Below are 18,280 nucleotides of genomic sequence, written 5' to 3'. Positions count from 1 at the left end.
TTGCAGGTACCCTTGCGGAAAGGTCGCAGGTACCCACATCAAAGCCTAGCGACAGCACGAGAAAAGAAGGGATTTTTAAAAAAAAACAACTATACTGCACATGTCCGACGACTCGCCGTGTGGGCCATCTGTAGTACAGAAAAAAAGAAGAAAGACAGGTACGCACGGATGCCGGCGGGGCACTGGGTCGGATATCGCTGTGCGCTCCAGCATGTGGAATCCGACCCGGTCGTGTGCAGCCGGACTAAGATATTTTACAAAGTTTCTTATATTTGCCTGTATTATAAGTTTATGCAAAGTTCATTAAAACATCAGTGACCAATTGTAGTAGTCCCTTCTTAAACCTTTATGGCATAGCCAGAGTATGTGTCCCACCTCTGCGACACAGACCTATCTTGAGTTAGATCTCCCCACCATCCATGGTCACCCTGAATGCCGTGGTTGTGAGAGGTCGGAAGGACACAAACAGCCAATCGCCCTGTGCTACGCTGTTTCCATAAGTCCTGTAGAAGTCAAAGGGAGTTATGTAAACACCGTAGCAGAGCTATTTTCTCTAGTCACATCAAGAGCTGCATACTAGATAAGACAGAGAGAGAATTCAAAAAGATCTAGAAAAGCTTGAACAGTGGGCAGCGACTAACAGAATGGTATTTAACAAGGAGAAATTGAAAGTCCTACATCTGGGCAAGAAAAATGAAAAAGCACATACAGAATGGGAGGAATTGGGCCAAGCAGCAGCACATGGGAAAGACTTGGGTATACTAATAGATCATAGACTGAACATGGGTCAACAATGTGATGCAGCAGCCAAAAAGGCAAACACAATTCTGGGATGTATTAAGAGAAGCATAGAGTCCAAATCACGTGAGGTAATTATCCCCCTCTACTCTTCCTTAGTCAGACCTCATCTGTAATACTGTGTCCAGTTCTGGGCACCCCTATTTAAACAAGACATAGATAAACTGGAGCAAGTTCAGAGAAGAGTTACCAAGATGGTGAACGATCTAGACTAGAAGCAAAGGGAGGAGACACAGAATAGAAATTAGACAGTGAGGGTGATCAATGAGTGGAACAGGTTGCCACAGGAGGTGGTGAGTTCTCCTTCAAAAGAAGTTTTCAGAGGCTGGACAGATATCTGTCTGGGATGATTTAGTGAATCCTGCACTGAGCAGGGGGTTGGACCAGATGACCTTGGAGGTCCCTTCCAACTCTACCATTCTATGAACACTACCCCCTTGTTAGTCGCTATATTCAGAATTACGGTACAGTGGAATCACATACACAACATACACAATACTGGACACAGTAACCATTTTAAGGTTGTAGTTTGATGTGCGACTGATATAGAATTTGCTCTTGCTGATGGCTTTGAAACTACTTTGAGTCTTTTGTAGTTGTTAGCCCTGTAGCTCCCAGTAGGTGTTGTCGCAGGGACAGATTGTAAAAACACTGCTGAGACAGTGACAGGTTCAGCAACTGTCACACACTCTGAGATAGAAATATGAGTAAAACTGAAACCTGTTTTTACAGTGGAAGGACTGACTCATTGACTACAAGATACGGTGATGAACACAGTGACTGACAATACACAGGCAATGACTCCCAGCATGTTATCACATGAAGCCACATGCACTGTACTAGATTAAGGATGGATATATAAACACAGAGGGTCTGATATCACTGCTACGCATGCACAGACGAGGCTCAGGAAAAGAAAACCCAAGTTCCTGCATATTTTGCACAACTCAGAACTCCTGAGACCCTATGACAACAATTCATGCTTCTCTACTCCGGCCACTCAGTGTTATCATAGGGCCCTGGTTTTCTTATCAGCAAATTTATTGAACATTTAGTACTCGGTAAAATAAACTTTAAAAAAAATTCTATCATAAATATATATATATATATATATATATATACATACACACACACACACTATATATATACTGTATATAAAATACATAGAAGGGTGAAATATAGTAGTCATCTTCTTCCATCAGTGACCAGTATTGCACACTGCTCATATATAAAAGGTACCTGCTACATCTGCTTCACATGGAACCTTCTGGAATGTTACATCTTTCCACAATGGATGACTCCACTTATCCGGATTCTCATGCACTGGAAATCCATATGGGATGTATGGATCCTGGAAGCTTGAATTCTGTAAATGCAAAAGCCAAAAACCTATAAAGAGGCACTCCAGTGATATTTTTGTTGTCATTTATTATGTATAATTATATGTCAGCTAGTATTACTTTGTTTAATTATTTTTATTCCTTTCAATTTGAAGCTTCCTGGAGTCTCTCTCTCTTTAGGTGGGTCATGTGATCTCATTCTAACCACCTGAGATTTACTTGGCTTTATGTTCTCTCTAAAAGTTATTTTCTTGGTCAGCATAATTCCTGTGTGATGGACCCTACCACACAAACTCCTATCATAGTTTCTGATGAAAATGAGAGACTCCTGTCACGCAGTTATAATAGAGGAGTTCACAGCTCATCCTCTTGTCTGTATACTTATGTCCTGTAGTTTACTTAGCTGAATAAAGAAGGTAATGATAATTACAGTGCCCTCCCAGCAGACAGAGATGGTACAAGCTCTAGCTGCTCATGTGATGTTGGGCTAATGCACCATGGGATTGATGGTACAAAACAGTGAAAGAGAAAGCGGGGACAAATCTCAACATTAAGATAGTGTCTGATAAGTATCACATAGGGTGCTGCACTGCATGGAAGTGACTGCAATACACATGGGAGACCTCCAGAGTCTGATAGGCAATCAGGAAATGGGGTCAGGGATGGAAAAATGTGTTTTCTCTGGGATGGCTCTTTAAAAGAGGTTATATCCAGGGGCCACATTTCAAGACACACTAGGGGCCAATCAGCTCTTCTACCATTCAACTCTGAAGCTACAGGCTCTTCCCCCAAGCACTGCACAACCTGCATTTAGTTTTTAAGGAAACAGTTATAGTTGCACTCACTATTCTGCTGGCAGAGATACTGTGCACTTATATAGCATCATTTATACTGTACTGATCATGAGTTGCAGCCTGCATTATACTACATAGTTGCACATGTTTGCCATGGGAGTGAAGGGGTTCCCTTAAAATTTATAGCATGCAGATAGCGAGGACTAATGAGCTGAGCCCATGCCATCTATAGCAGGAGCCAGCTGTCATTGACAGCTGTACTCCTGTTGCAATGGTGGGAATCAGAGAGAACACCTATGCCTGCCGTTAGCCCCTTACATATACAGACTTAAAAAAGGGAGGGAGCTCCTGAAACCTCTGGGTCAGCCCCGACTTTCAGTTTGAATGAATAGAGATAAAACACTGCAGTACTGAATTACTGCCGCATATTAGGATTAGAGATGAGCGAGCATGCTCGGATAAGCGGGGGATAGTGGGGGAGTAGTGTGGGAGAGAGTAAAAAAAAATATTTTCCAAGAGTTTTTATTGTGTAAAAGTATCAAAAAATTATAACGTTGGTATCGTGTGATAAACATTGGAGTAGAGATGAGCTAACATACTCGTTTATGGTGATTTCGCAATCGAGCATCGCTATTTTTGAGTACCTGACTAATCGGGTGAAAAGATTCGGGGGGCGCCGGGGGTTGCAGAGGGAAGTGGGGGGGGGGGGAGAGAGAGCTCCCCCCTGTTCCCCACTGCTACCCCCCGCTACACCCCACCGGCCCCGCCCCCCGGCGCCCCCGAATCTTTTCACTCGAGTAGTCAGATACTCGAAAAAAGCGATGCTCGATTGCGAAATCGCCCTAAACGAGTACATTCGCTCATCTCTACATTGGAGAAGTAATGTATTCTTTACCCTGTCCCTCCAAAAAAAATTAATAAAACATATTCAATGCACTACATGTACCCCAAAATGGTCCCAATAAATACTACAGCTCGCCATGCAATAAACAAGCCCTCACATGGTCATTTCGAAGGAAAAATAAAAAAGTTATGGAAAGTGGAGATGAAAAAAAAAATCTCCAAAAAACGATCACGTACTTAATAAGCACCAAATTAGACTGCCTCCTTAAGCAGTTAAATCTGGCTTAAGACTGAAATCTGAATGAATTATTATTTTTCCAGGAAGCCAAACTAAACGGAATGATTCTATGATCCCCTGTGAATTCTTCTGCCTGCAGGGACCAGCTATGGCTGTGGACCAGCACTCGTATCATTCCAGTACACAGTGCAGGTCTGCCATTTGTGCAGATGGCTCCATCACGCTTTCAGTTAGGAACCGTTGTGCAGCCTTAGAGCTTTCATCAGCAGAGAACAATTCATATAACACAAAATAAGTCGTTTCCTGTTGTTCTGCAGGTGCACAGACGTTTGATCTTCACAGTTTCTCTTTGCCTGACAATTGTAAAGATTCTTTAGGTTACAGTAAAGTAGGTCACAGTCAGAGGCAGGAAACAGTAGATTTATTCATAACTAATGGCTGTTACCTGTGAAGCTGCCCCTCCAATGTATGTGATTATATCAGGCTCTATAGGATCCCTATATAATATAAAATGCCAGCATTTGTGTAGCGCTCCATCATGTAAAATGTCACTGCACTTGCAAATACAGCACTGCGGATGTTTTTTGTGCATAGGGTACAGGTCCCTATAAACTCATTTCTGGACACATCAGCTCCCAGATGATCGCATTGTATATCATTTTAGCAAAGTTGTGATAAGTATTAGCCTCTCAATCTGAACTAGAATGTTGCTAGTCACTGACAGCAAGCAGCGATCTTAAACTGTGAGGAATTCAAAGTCTATTAGAAAGTTGCGGAACTTTTCCTTATACAATGATTAAAGTGTACCCACAATCTGATAACTTTTCAGAATAAGCTGGTGTGTGTACATGAAGAAAAACACTATTTCTGGTCGTCATATGACATGCATCATGCATTTTTAATAGCTTTCTCCTCTGCAGGCTCCACCTCTAATCCTCTGTATTGCCTGAGCTGGTGGTGTATACTAGCTGCTATGTTGTCTCCCATACACTGCAAATATAGGAGAGCAACATCTCTTCTTCTCTGCAGCACACCCTCATAGGTAACAGCATCATGAAAGACGTAGTAAGTACTGAGTAGGCAGGGTAGATGTGATTTCAGTAGCTCTGAGATAGTAAATCACTTACTAATAGCTGCAGCGGCATCTTTGTGTGAGTCTAGTTTCCTCCATCAGCTGCTTCCTCTCTTTCCTCCACTGCCCTCTCTATAGTCTTATATGGGCAGCATGAGGCAGCAGCAAGCAAAGACACCCTCCCCACACACACAAACTTTCTGTAATCTGTTTTGGTATAGGTCTTGCTGCTAGAGACAGATTTTACATAATGGGCAGTAGACAGCAAGTTACAAGGAAGTGAGACACCTAGTGGCCAGCACTTTAGAGTGATTTTTTTTTTAAGTGCAAAAACACCATTGTACTTTTATTAGTTATTACATTGACAATCGCATAAGCTTAAGTTTGTCTAATATACAGTGACCGTTTATGCTTCATTATATAAATCCCTTTAATAGCCGTTATAATAGCTGAGCTTGACCCAAGCAGCACCTTGTGGTCCCCCGTAACAAGCACTGCACACTCCTTCTCCCTCATTGCACGCTTTTTGCTTTGCAGACTGTGTCCATGACTATAACGTTGGTACATGAGGAGTGTGAGAGTGCACATCGTCACCTTCCTGTAAAACTACAGTAAGATCTCTCCGCACGGACAATCTCCCATCCATGACTCAGCCTGTCTCCAGGTGACATTACGCATTGCTATATGGACAGGTTAATTAGCTCCCACAAGCCACAAGCCAGTCAACGTCCCAAAATATGGAGCTGTGGACCCTGTACAGCTTGGACCAACAAATGACAGGGACTACAGTACATAAGGGTCACTCAGCACATCCTGACAGAGAAAACAAGAATCCAACAGGTTACATTAATCTGCCTAATCCTATTGCTTCTACTGAGATAAGTGGTGCCAAGGATCTTCAGTGACTGCTTATCTCCCCCACCTACTAAAACAATATGCTGCTTCTAAAGTTAGTTAGTTAAACGTTTATGGGATAGTCGGTGACACCAGCTGTAAGTTCTTTGCCCAGATCACATCCCTATATTCTCATAGCATCATTACCAGTAACTGGGGTTGATCTGGAGACAAAGCATCAGTGACATCAGTAGCTGCAGATATAATAAACCATAAAGCTAAAGAAGACAGAGTAAGCAGAATTCACAGCTACTTCAGATATTACTGATACACTGCCGTCATCAAGAACCGATACAGCGCTTAAAGAGAAACTCAATCTCTAATGATAGTTTCCTGTAACCTGCTCTGTGCAGTCATTTACATACTTATCTTACTGTCACTAATGCAATAACTCAGAGTAATACTATTAATATGCAATACAAATACCCTGAGAACTAGCTTGTAAATTGTTAATGCAAACAGGTAACAGATACCATCCTATCTGTTGAGGCCCAATAAGACACAACGATTCTCGCTCAAAGCCACCTTTTGAGCGATAACCATTGCGTCTAAATGCACAGACATCATGCAGTTTTCGTGCACGATTCATTCCTCGCTCAATTCTAGAAAACTACTATTATCAGCAGTGCAGGTTGTTATCACAGTCGGCAGTACTGATAAGATTCTTTCAACTCGTGTCCTGCTAGTAGTTCACAGCGTGATGCGAGCTGTAAACTCGGAGAACAGTGCAGCTGTTTGCTTATGCAAAACAGCTGTATTGTTCGCCGAGCGGTAGCAGTGGTGTCCCGCTCCTCCTGCATAGCTCTCTGTTGTTTCAGTGTTAATGGGGTCTTAGAAGGGGGTTCTTTACTGTAAGTGCAGTGAGACTATAGAACTACATGAGTGCGTGGTGATGGCAAATTCGATAAAAGAGTTTAAGAGGGGCCTGAGCGTTACAATATTAAATAGATTACAATTGATTACTTCAGAAGGGTTGTTGATCCAGGGATTATTCCGATTGCCAGACTGGAGTTAGAAAGGAATTTTTCCCTTAAATGGGGAAATTTGGCTTCTACCTCATTGGGGTTTTTTTTTTGCCTTCCTCTGGATCAACATTGGGGTAATAGTCTGAACTGGATGGACATATGTCTTTTTTTAGCCTTACATACTATGTATGTTACTATCAAAAGCCATAAATTAAGAAGCAGCTATAAATTTGCAATGATCCACACAATCTAACTTAGATGACAACAATGATAAATCTTCAGAACCCTAGGTTTATCAGGTGATGAGTATAAACATACCCTGCTAAGGGTGGCTTTATACAGAACAACTGTCATCCAAGTAATCGCTCGAGAGATAGTTCTTCGTGTGAAAATGGCTACCAACAGGGTAACGAGCAATAATTCATTCACTAGTCATTTTGTTTCAGCTCACCTAAGGTTGCTATTACATGAGCTCCGTTGGGTAATAGCACTAATTGCTAGGCTGCGACTGCGCTTGCAGGTTCAGCCTAGCAATTGTCGGGAAAACGCGAGCACTGGCAGCTACTGCTTGCCCTTGTGTAATAACAGTCTGATTGGTGTAAACAGATAATTGTTTTTTCTTTCAAAGACTAGCCAATAAACTGTGTAGGGCAGTGTACTCCTCAGCAACCCCAAACATGGACAACAAGCGCTCTGTACTTAAAGGGGTTGTCCCGCGGCGAAATCAAAAATTTTTTTTTTCTACCTACCCCCCCACATTGTGCCCCGTTATAAACAATCCCTTTGTTATTTTTAAAACAAAAAAAAATCGCTTACCTGCATCCACGTTCGGGCAGTGTCTTCTTTTCTTCTTTTAAAGATGGCCGCCGGTCCTTTCCCAGTGATGCATTTCTCCCATGGTGCACCGCGGGTCTTCTCCCATGGTGCACCGTGGATGTCTTGCGTTCCACTGCCGAATACAGCCACCTAATTGGCTGATCGGCACCACGTGACGGGGCGGAGCTACGATGACGACGCGCAGACCAGCTCTCCGGCGCGAGCACACAGCAGAAGACCGGACAGCACAAGCGCGTCTAAAGAAGCCAGAAGATGCAGAAATTAGTCGGAGCCATGGAGACGGGGACGCCAGCAACGGAGGGGGTAAGTGAATAACTTCTGTATGGCTCATAATTAATGCACGATGTATATTACAAAGTGCATTAATATGGCCATACAGAAGTGCTGAACCCCACTTGCTTTCACGGGACAACCCCTTTAACAGTTATTTGTATGCTAACTACTTGCTGTAGTGACTATTTTGAGGGACTATCCGAATGATAGTCCAGAGTAAACCCACTCTTAATCCTTCAGTTCACATATGTGGGGAAAGAACCATGGCATCCCATTTCTTGACGCTCGGAAACTGTTGCTTAAATTATGCTGATTATTCTGTAATAATCATTTCACACTTTGTTATTGCAGCAGGAAATCCGTATTCTCAGAAATCTCATTCTCATTTTGCAGTTTTGAGGGATTTGCTCCATTATCCTTGAAACAGAGGCACTTTGGTAAACATATTTGTGAATCCCAGTGTGGAATTGCTGGGAGGGCTTCTGCTCCTATATAATGCAGGTAGTGATGTGTCTGGCACGTCACTGCCCAGATGAAGCCCAAGCAGCACTGTTCCTAAGCTGCGGAGCAGTACAGGCATCAGAATAGAGGGCCCTGATGACCAAGGGCAAAGAAGAAGGACTGCAAGGCCCTGTTGATCAAAAGCAAACATGATGGATGTAAAGGCCCCGAGGACCGGAGGACTGAAGGTTCCAGATCAGTTATGGTCCGAGGAACTGAAGTTGCATTACCGCCCCAGTATAAATGGCCAGTTAGATCACAATGGCATGGGCCAGTGAGGGATGCTCCACTCGCCTGATGGACATGTAAGTGAGGCTCAGAAATTCTGCGGGGACTAGCAGGCCTGCATTCTGCTATTCATTTATTATGTGCGGCAAACTGAGGGGTATTGTTTTAATTTACTGTTTTATGATTGTTAGGGTGCACTGAGCTATCTGATGCTGTAAGTATAGTGGGGAGGTCTTCGCAGATTGAGGGATCTGTGGAAAAGTGGATGCACTAAGTGAATGCTGATAGTGTGCCATCAACAACATTGTGTGTCTTGGTGAAGAGATATAGCCCGTATAGGTTGAAAACAGATATGGGTTACATGAAGCAGAGTTGGTAACGGCCTGCAGCCAATGGAAGCAATCAGGTAACTCACTGTAGCTCGGTTCGGGACAAGATGTAACATTGGTGTATGCAATCAGTAAGCACTGTTTTTTTATCCTTTAATGTTTAACTATTTGTGCCATTCTATGAAGTGAAACCATAAAATTTACCTTCTAATAAAGTTTGGTTTCTGTATAAGTATTGCCTCAACCTCCGTACTGTCATCGCAAAGCTATAGTACCACCAACCTGTTTACAACAGCACAGCATGCTTACCTATTTCATCAGGGAAAATTGTGTGCAGCAACCCAGAAGGCAGACAGACCCCATTATAGTCAAAAGGGTCCATCTGGCATTCTTTGGGTCTGGCATGTACTGGTTTCTATATTTCTATTATTTGGCTCCTCTAATGGAACTAAACAATGTGAATCACACCACGGGCCTCATAAAGGTGTAAAAGAGGCCCAATACTCTGGCCATGATATAACTTGTATCATGCATTTTTCACCAGTTTCCTCTACAGGCTTCATCTCTAATTCTCAGTTTTCCCTAAGTTGGTTGGTGGAGACTAGTTACTATAATGGCTCCTACATACTGCACATATAGCAGAGCAGGATATCTTCTTTTTCTCTTTTTAACACACCCTCATAAGCAACAGCAGCATGGAGAACATTATACAGCAGTACTGAGCATTGTAGCTCAGTGAGATAGTAAGTACTTACTATTAGCTGCAACTCTTCCTCTTGAAGCTCTCATAGATTTCTATTTTTAAAGGCTCCTGCTACATGGTTATAATGGAGATTATATATCAGCATCCTGACTGTATACCTTTGGTCTGAAGCTTATTTTGGTGAATATACAAGTTGTGAGAATTACACTCTTCTCCCAGGAGGCAGAGATGGTACAGACTCTAGCTGTTCATGTAATGATGTACTAATGGATCATGTGATTTATAGCACAGAATAATGAACGAGATAACAGGGACAAATCTCAACATGAAGATGGTGTCTGATAAGTATCAGACAGGAGGCTGGCACTGCATGGAAGTAACTGGAATATACAGAGGAGACCTCCAGAGTGTGACAGACAATTAAGTGAGGGGGACAGCGATGGGACAATGTGTTTTCTCTGGAGTAGCCCTCTAAAAAATGTTCTTTGATTCTTGGAATCCTGGATATGGTTCCCGTCTGGGAATGAATGGACATGCAGTTGTGGCCGTACACATTAGATAGCTGTTGGCCCGAATGCTTATTCAACTGATAGCTATCTTGCCCAACCACCCAATACATATTCATAATGTGTATACACAATGTAAAAAGAGGAGAAAGCTACTGCCAGACATCTCTTGAAGCGGTTTATCTCTCCAAGAACAAAAAGAAAAAAAGTTGAAATCCAATCTGCCATTAGGGGAAAATTGGGAGGCGCCATAAATATTAGATAATCAGTGTGTTCGTCTCACAAACATCTAATGTGTATGTCTATCTTAGCTGTAATAAGTTTTTTGTACTATATTATGTAGAAACTGTGAAATAACTGGGGAAAAAAAGAAAAAAATGACTTTATATCAAAATAGGAATGTGCTGGCTGAGACGAGGCCATGGATTTCTGGACTTACTAAAGATGATGAGACAGATTGTGTACATCATCACTGCTTAAGTGCACTAAGAAGAGGATCAAAAATATTGAGCAAGAGTCCCAGGGAGCCATTCTCCAATTGGGAATTATGCCAAATCCTATGAAGAGGAGAAGGCGACTGCATCCAGTCAAAGTCAAACAACACGGAAAGAAAGAATCCTAACAATGAAAAGTCAAGAATTGGAACAATGTAAAGATTTCATAAACAAGGAGAGAGAAGAGAGTCATGTGGAAGACAGTGAGGGCCTGGTGACCAATAAACTCTCATAGAAAAGCATCTGAACTCATAAGTGAGGAGAACTGTAAGAATGTGAAGAAAACAGAACTGAGTGAATGATTCAAGAAAACTGCTCTCCTTGGACCAGCAGAGAATGGAGACAGCAGAGATCCCAAAGTTTTGTGGACTTGGGGAGCTCTCTGCTGTCTCCATTTTTTTTTAAAGAAATCAAATGCTTTAGGTCTGATGGATCAGGAATAGATATGAGCGAGTATACTCGCTAAAGGCAATTGCTCGAGCGAGCATTGCCTTTAACGAGTACCTGCCCGCTCGAGACTGAAGGTTCGGGTGCCGGAGCGGGGGTGCGGTGAGCAGCGGTAGTCAGCTGGATGGAGCTGGGGGGGGGGAGAGAAGGAGAGAGAGATCTCCCCTCAGTTCCTCCTTGCTCTCCCCCGCAGCTCCCTGCCCGCCGCCGGCACCCGAACCTTCAGTCTCGAGCGGGCAGGTACTCGCTAAAGGCAATGCTCGCTCGAACAATTGCCTTTAGCGAGTATACTCGTTCATCTCTAATCAGGAACCTTTTTGGGTTAATGCACAAATAAATTTAGAGCAGTTGACCAGACCTCCATGAGCAATGAGAACCACAGTGCCTCTATAAGTGGACATGCATCCATTATAGTAGTAAGCTGGGCCCTTGTGCTCTCTGCTGACCCTAGTGTCATCTCGCTTGACACTAGGATACACTAAAGACTTACTCACACGAGTGTACGTGTCCCGCATATCACGTTCATATTTTTCACATGTGTAAAATACGCAGTAAACAGCAGATACGCATTTAGAGGCAAAACACATGGGCGAATGCGCTAATACGCTTGCTGCTATGGAGAGTATCAGCGCATGAATCATGTTTTTTAAACTTTTTTTATTTGACTATTCAAACTCTACGTTAGTACATGCAAGTTGGAAAAAAAAGCAAGAAGATAAGTCCTGTCCTATCTTTCTCGCACATTGTACTAACGACATGTAAGAAAGTTAGGGTGAGACCAGCTTCACACTGACGAGAAAATCGCACAAGATTTGTGCATTGCGAGATGCACAACTCTCACACAAATATGAGCCCCATTCTTTTGAGTGGAGTCATACACATGAGCGATGTTTTCCTTCATGGCATCGCGATGCAGGAAACAAATTGCAGCACGTTCTATGTTCCTGCGGGCTCTCGCATCAGAGCGCCCATTGTTATCAATAGGGCCGGCGGCAGCATCGCAGAGCCTGAGTCACGGCAGAGGATTGTTTCTTTCCCGAAGTGATGCGAGGCGGTTTGTTTTTTTCACATGTATATTTGCTGCATATGCTAAATCCCCATAGCCTATATCGCTGTGTATTACAGACCAAAATAGGACATGCTGCAATTTTTTTTCATGCGTGTAACAAGAGACGTAGGTGTGAGTGGCCCAACATAAATAAATGGGCCTTGAGCACCGTGTATTACATGTGTGTAATACGCGGATGACATACACACGTGTGAGTGAGCCCTAAAACACTTGTTTTCTACATGAGTGCGCACTTGCTGAATCATTTTATTACAGCATCTGAGTAAAATGACTTAAAATCAACCCAATTACCAGACTGAAGACACTGCAGACAGACAAACAAATACCCTAAATAATGATTTCATGGTCCACAAATTTGGGATCATGACTCCTTTTGCCTGTTCACCCCTCTTATTTTCCTTAAACTCAACCTACAAACTGAACTCTTTATGGCAAGCTTATAACCTGATGCTCCTCTGAACGTCTGCCCCACTACCACCTGGAAAATGAACCTATATATTCCCTAATGTCTTGTATCTACTCCATATAGACCACACGTTCCTACAGCCATGGTTGTCTCTTTTAAAGTATCTACACTACACATTCTTCCCATTAGTCTCGGATCAGATGTGCCACCCAAGCAGACCTCTGTCTCCCCATTCTAGCTTGAGGGGGAAAATGTGACAAATACCTTAGTTACAATATTCACAGCCAAAGTGTAATAAATTCGATGACTTCATTATTATGATAAGTGCTATGGTGATTTCCTGAATGTAAAAACATAAAACTTCCGATGACATATCCCGGTGCAGAGGAGGATAATACTGATTAGAACATGCTCAGATTCCAACATGACTATGGAGCCTAGCCTCCCCCACCTCTATTACCAATGCTGTAAGCCAGGAGAGGATGGGGAAGATGGGCTTCTCTGGGAGTATTCTGGAAATTTTTTTCATTAGGTTTGGCCAGACAAGAGCCAATTTGACTGTGAAGTTATGCCAGTCTTAAGCGCTGAAAACTAAAGGCCCTTATAGACGCAACGATTTTCGCGCAAAAATAAATCAAAGCCGTCTACTGAGCGATAATCGTTGTGTCTAACTGCACTGACATTGTGCAGTTTTTGTTAAGCCGTCGCTGATCTTTAAGCATGCTGAAAGATCAGCGATCAGTAATCAGGAATTACTATTGTTTAGTATTGATACAATTGTTTCAGCTGTATCTTGCTCCCTGAAGACAGCCAGGGTCTGAAGAACACAGCTGTCCAGCTGTGTTCTTTATCCCCCATTTGGAGTGCTCAGCTGTATAACAGCCGGGTGCTCCAAGCGGGAAACAGCTGGATGCAGAAGACAAGTGAGCGATAATCGTTGTGCCTAAACCAGGCTTAACCAAATCAGGCCAGTTTCACCTGTGTGTCGGACCCTCAGGCGCAGATCTTTTTCTCCAGTCCAAAAGCTGGGCAGCAGGGCGGAAAGTGGGGGGACCTCATTATAGTCAGTGGGGTCTGTCCACCGTTGTTCAGTTCTGTTTTGAGTCAGAGATGTTCAACCAGGGGGGTCCCTCTTTCCGAAAGGAGCAGGAAAATGGAATCCCAGTGCAGATGTGACACCACCCTTGCCCGATGGCCAGGTAAGGGAAAATTAAAGATGTCTTATTATGCAGGATTAATTAAAAATTTGCAATCAAGAGTCTGTGCTTATACTACTGACAGTAACAGAAACAATTTTGCCATTTTTTTGTCTTCTTTTTTCATAAGAAGTAATTGTACACAGCGGTGCACCCTAATTCAGTGTGAAGGCCATTACAGATGGGTGAAATATTTTCTCAGGATAGTTGGGAGGAATCCCGGGATAGCATTATTACCATGATGTTGTTCATTTTGCATATTCTGCCCCATTGACCTATAATGGGTCTATTGGATTTGTTGTTTGTTTGTTTTTTTTCAATTAACTGGATAGAACAGCATGACGCGCGAAAAGGCAACAGAAACCTCAAGAAGAGCCTGTTATGTTCCTTTTTGTAGCAGCGGTGCAGGGGATATCAATTATCATTATTATTTGCATTATTTTTTATTTTGCTTTCACGGAAGCAATGTAAAATTCTACAAAGACTTTCGGGAACAGATCACAAGAAGTCCTTCCAACTCTCATGCGTTTACGCCGTGCTATATTTAACAATCTTATTCCCAAACACACTTCATGGAATTTCTCCTGGCATTAAGAAGGTTTCCAGGAAAGTGCTACTCGGAATCTTTTTAACATTCTCTCCGCTGAGACTGAAGTGGGTTATGTATGTATTGCTCAGTCCGTGAGGTGGCTGCCACTCTGTCAGTCAGTCCTGGTGTCAGTTCAGGGAATGTTGAATGATCTAAAAGTCCCTTCACACTTTCCATCGTTGTACATTTTACATTGTTTTCAAAAATATATTTACGGAAAACAGCATCACTATGTGCCGGTTCGAGGGCTTGACCTTAAGTTTGTTACTGGGAATTATTCTTCACCAGAGCTGTTCTGAGTATGACGAGAGGAAACTTTGTGCAGACACGGAATAAGCAGGAAAGCTGTGGGATTTCAGCTCTGAAGCTTGTGAAACAGAGTACGTCTCTGGAGTATAATACAGAATGGGATTCAAGATCAGTGCAGGATAAGTAATGTCATGTACAGTTGGGTCTGGGAGTGTTTGGGCAGTGATGTCATTTTCATAATCTCTCCTCAGTACATCACCACAATGACTTTGCAACAAAGCATCAATATATGATTGAAGTGTGGAGTTGAAGATGTAACTCAAAGGTTTTAGGAAAAATTTAGCATTAACCATTTAGGAATTACAGCTATTTTGTACATCGTCCCTTCATTTTTACAGGCTCGAAAGCAATTGGACAATTAATTGATTAGCAGTTTCATGGTCCTGTGTGACCTGTTAACTCATTAATTCCTGGCAAATTTAGAGAGATAATTGGTTTGGAGCAGATTACAAGTGTTGAATTTGTGTTTGGTAGCCGCTCATGGGAACTCTCAATATGTGATTCTGAGATGTGGCAATGCAGGTGAAGAACGCCATCATTAGGCAGAAAACAAAAGAACTCTATCAGAGAGATAGCAGAAATTTTAGGAGCTGCAAACTCAACAATTTAATACATTCTTAAAAGAAGGAAAGTGTCGGTGAGCTCAGCAACACCAGAAGGCCTGCAGGAGCACGGGAAACAACTTAAGTGGATGTTCGCAGAATCCATTCCTTAGTAAAGGTAAAAACTTTCACATCTAGCCAACTCAAACACACTCTCAAAAAGGTAGACATATCATTGTCAAAGACTACAATCAAGAAACTGCAATGAATGTAGATACAGAGGGTTTGTCTGAAGATGCAAACCACTGGTAGCACTCAAGAACAGAGAGGCCGGATAAACCTCTGCTAGAAATCATCTACAATGGCCACCTAGTTGTGGAATTGGATTTCATAGACAGACGAAAACACAATGAATAATGGGAAGAGAACAGTATGGAGAGCACCAGATTAAACCCTGTGGAGACCCCTAGGCAGTCGAAATCTCTGGGCCCCCTTGGAAATGACCTTTTAGTCTAATGGTCCTTTTAGATGGCACAAGTATGGGTTGTAATCCTGTAAAGTGTGGCGCACTTATCTATGGCTGACATCTTTGGTATTGGTTCACATGTGTAGACTATTTTGTCTGCAGTCACCCCTCCCCCAATTTGGTTTGAGGCGTGTGGCTGCAATTTAGTCTGCTCTGAACAATTTGCTGCCTCTTATTTAGAGGTGTAACTTGGAGCTTCTGGGCCCCCATGCAAAATCTGTAATGGGGACCCCAACTATAATGCTTTATTCATAGTACTGGGCTCCCTATCTGGAGAAAAGTGGCCTTATGGGCCCCCTAAGGCTCCTGGGCCTGGGTGCAACTGCATCCCCTATAGTTACACCCCTGCTCTTATTGCAATCTGGCACTCTATCAAGGAACATAGTGATGGAGCCTATCCAGCAATGTATCGGGGGATGCATATTTGGCTTTCTTTTCTGTGAGTTATGTCTTTGTATATTTTTCTCTCACCTCTGATTTTGTGCTGTTAACACAGGAGCGACTATGCCTGGCATCGCTCACAATGTTTGTTCAATCACTGCTTGCATTTACATGGGAAGAATATCATACAAATTCCCGCAGGTGTATGGTAGTCTGAACAGTTCTGGACGATAATTGTCCCGTGTAAAAGGGCCACAAGTAGTGTAGTGGGCACGTTGGCTGCTAGATGAAGGTGTCCATCACTACTTTACATTAGGTGATATGAAAAAAAAGGTTTGGTAATGTGTTAGCCAGTAGAGTAAAGTGTAATTGTTCCCAGCAAGAGAAACCAAGTAATCTTGTAGATATAATACCTGTCACATTCCTCAGCTCAGTGGACTGATTAAGCATCTATCTCTTTGCTCAGATTGGTGTTATTTGAAGTCTCAAATTTCTGTGTAAACATTTATTTAGTCCCCCCCTCCCCTCTGCATTTGTATGTTATAATTATGTCCCATCCAAACCAGTTTCATGTTAGCCTGATGAAGGGTTGATAAGAAGAATCCGAAAGCTCGCTGTAACATTATGTATTTTTGTTAGCCATTAAAAGGTATCATATCTACAAGATTACTTGGTTTCTCTCACTGAGAACAATCACACATTACTGAACATTACACATTTGTAGGTTGCACCAACCTTTTTTGCAAACTAACAGCTGACAGAAGATGAGCTTTCTATCACATATTGATGACTTTGTTTCAAATCCATGGTGGTGCTGTACAGAAGTGAAATTCTAAAAATTGTGCCACTCTCAAAATACGTTTGGACACAACTATGTACACAGTGACTTCACCAGCAGAATAGTGAGTACAGCTCTGGAGTATAGCAAACTGTAATTTAGGATTAGTACAAGATAAGTAATGTTAGGTAAGTACATACACAGCGAGCAAAATAGTGAGTGCAGTACAGTAAAATAGGAGATGTAACACAGAATCAGTAATGATATGCAAATAAGAGAGATGGAACAATACCTCTGCAGCGCTACCTATTGGAAGGCAGCATTCCTGCAGGTCGATATCTGACCCTTCATATTAGCCTTGTAACAATGACTGGAAATTGAAAGCCAAGCCAGAATCTATACACAGACAGCTGTTTCGGGATGTTTGCCCCTCATCATTGTGCAGTAAGTTTCTGGCTTGGCTAGCGAGAGGCCTGTGATGTGGGTCAGGAACGCAATATTTTGTCCTTAGAGAGAGCACCTAGAAGGTGAGTGAGGAGACTTATAAAGCCATTCATGCTCCTCTGGGTAATATGCAAATAAGGGAGATGGAACAATACCACTGCAGTGCCACCTATTGATATGTACACAGTGACTCCACCAGGAAAATCTATATGTATGTGGATTTGACATATAACCTGTAAAGTGTTCATTGGAGGACATGGGTTTTAAATATAATGCACTGCATAGCAGTAATGATGCTAAAAGCAATGTTTCCAGTATAAAGTTTTTTTTTCCTTATTATTTTTGGCTCAGGAGGTCTTGGTATGTTGTGATTAGCGGACAACATTTCCATCCTTTATAACTTCATGTTAGCTATTGGCCTCAGTTCAGCGTTTGTAATGTTGTGCACTGATTAATATCTCCCTGTATCACTGCAACATAATGAATATTATTACTTATGTTTTTTTTTAATAAGGTTCAATAGGTTTAAATAAAAAGCCAGCTCTTATTATATTATGACTTTCTAGCGCAGACACTACTACAGGAGCAATGCTGGGAACAGCGCTATCTGTCACACTCACTGACTGTGGTTTCAACTGAAAAAGTGATAATTTATAGTGAAATCCATTACTCTTCAGCATTTTTATAAGGAGGAGGGAATTGAGGGGAAACTGATTAAGTTAGCTAATGACACAAAACTAGGATGGATAGCTAACACTGGAGAAGAGAGAGATAGAAT

At 42.3% G+C, this 18,280-nt stretch overlaps 1 protein-coding gene across 2 annotated transcripts in view; it reads right to left on the bottom strand.

The window, feature by feature from the left end:
- ETS1 (ETS proto-oncogene 1, transcription factor) overlaps positions 1-18,280 on the bottom strand; it is a 97,874-nt gene that overhangs the window by 67,693 nt on the left and 11,901 nt on the right. For both annotated transcript variants that reach the window (XM_066607254.1, XM_066607255.1), the window contains exon 3: positions 2,038-2,164. In XM_066607254.1, the coding sequence (XP_066463351.1) occupies positions 2,038-2,164 (127 nt within the window). The remainder of the gene's footprint in view (positions 1-2,037; positions 2,165-18,280) is intronic.

This window comes from Eleutherodactylus coqui, chromosome 6 (assembly GCF_035609145.1).
Source record: "Eleutherodactylus coqui strain aEleCoq1 chromosome 6, aEleCoq1.hap1, whole genome shotgun sequence".
Taxonomy (NCBI): Eukaryota; Metazoa; Chordata; class Amphibia; order Anura; family Eleutherodactylidae; genus Eleutherodactylus; species Eleutherodactylus coqui.
Note: the sequence above shows the minus strand (reverse complement) of the source record. Positions and strands in the feature narration are given on the sequence as shown.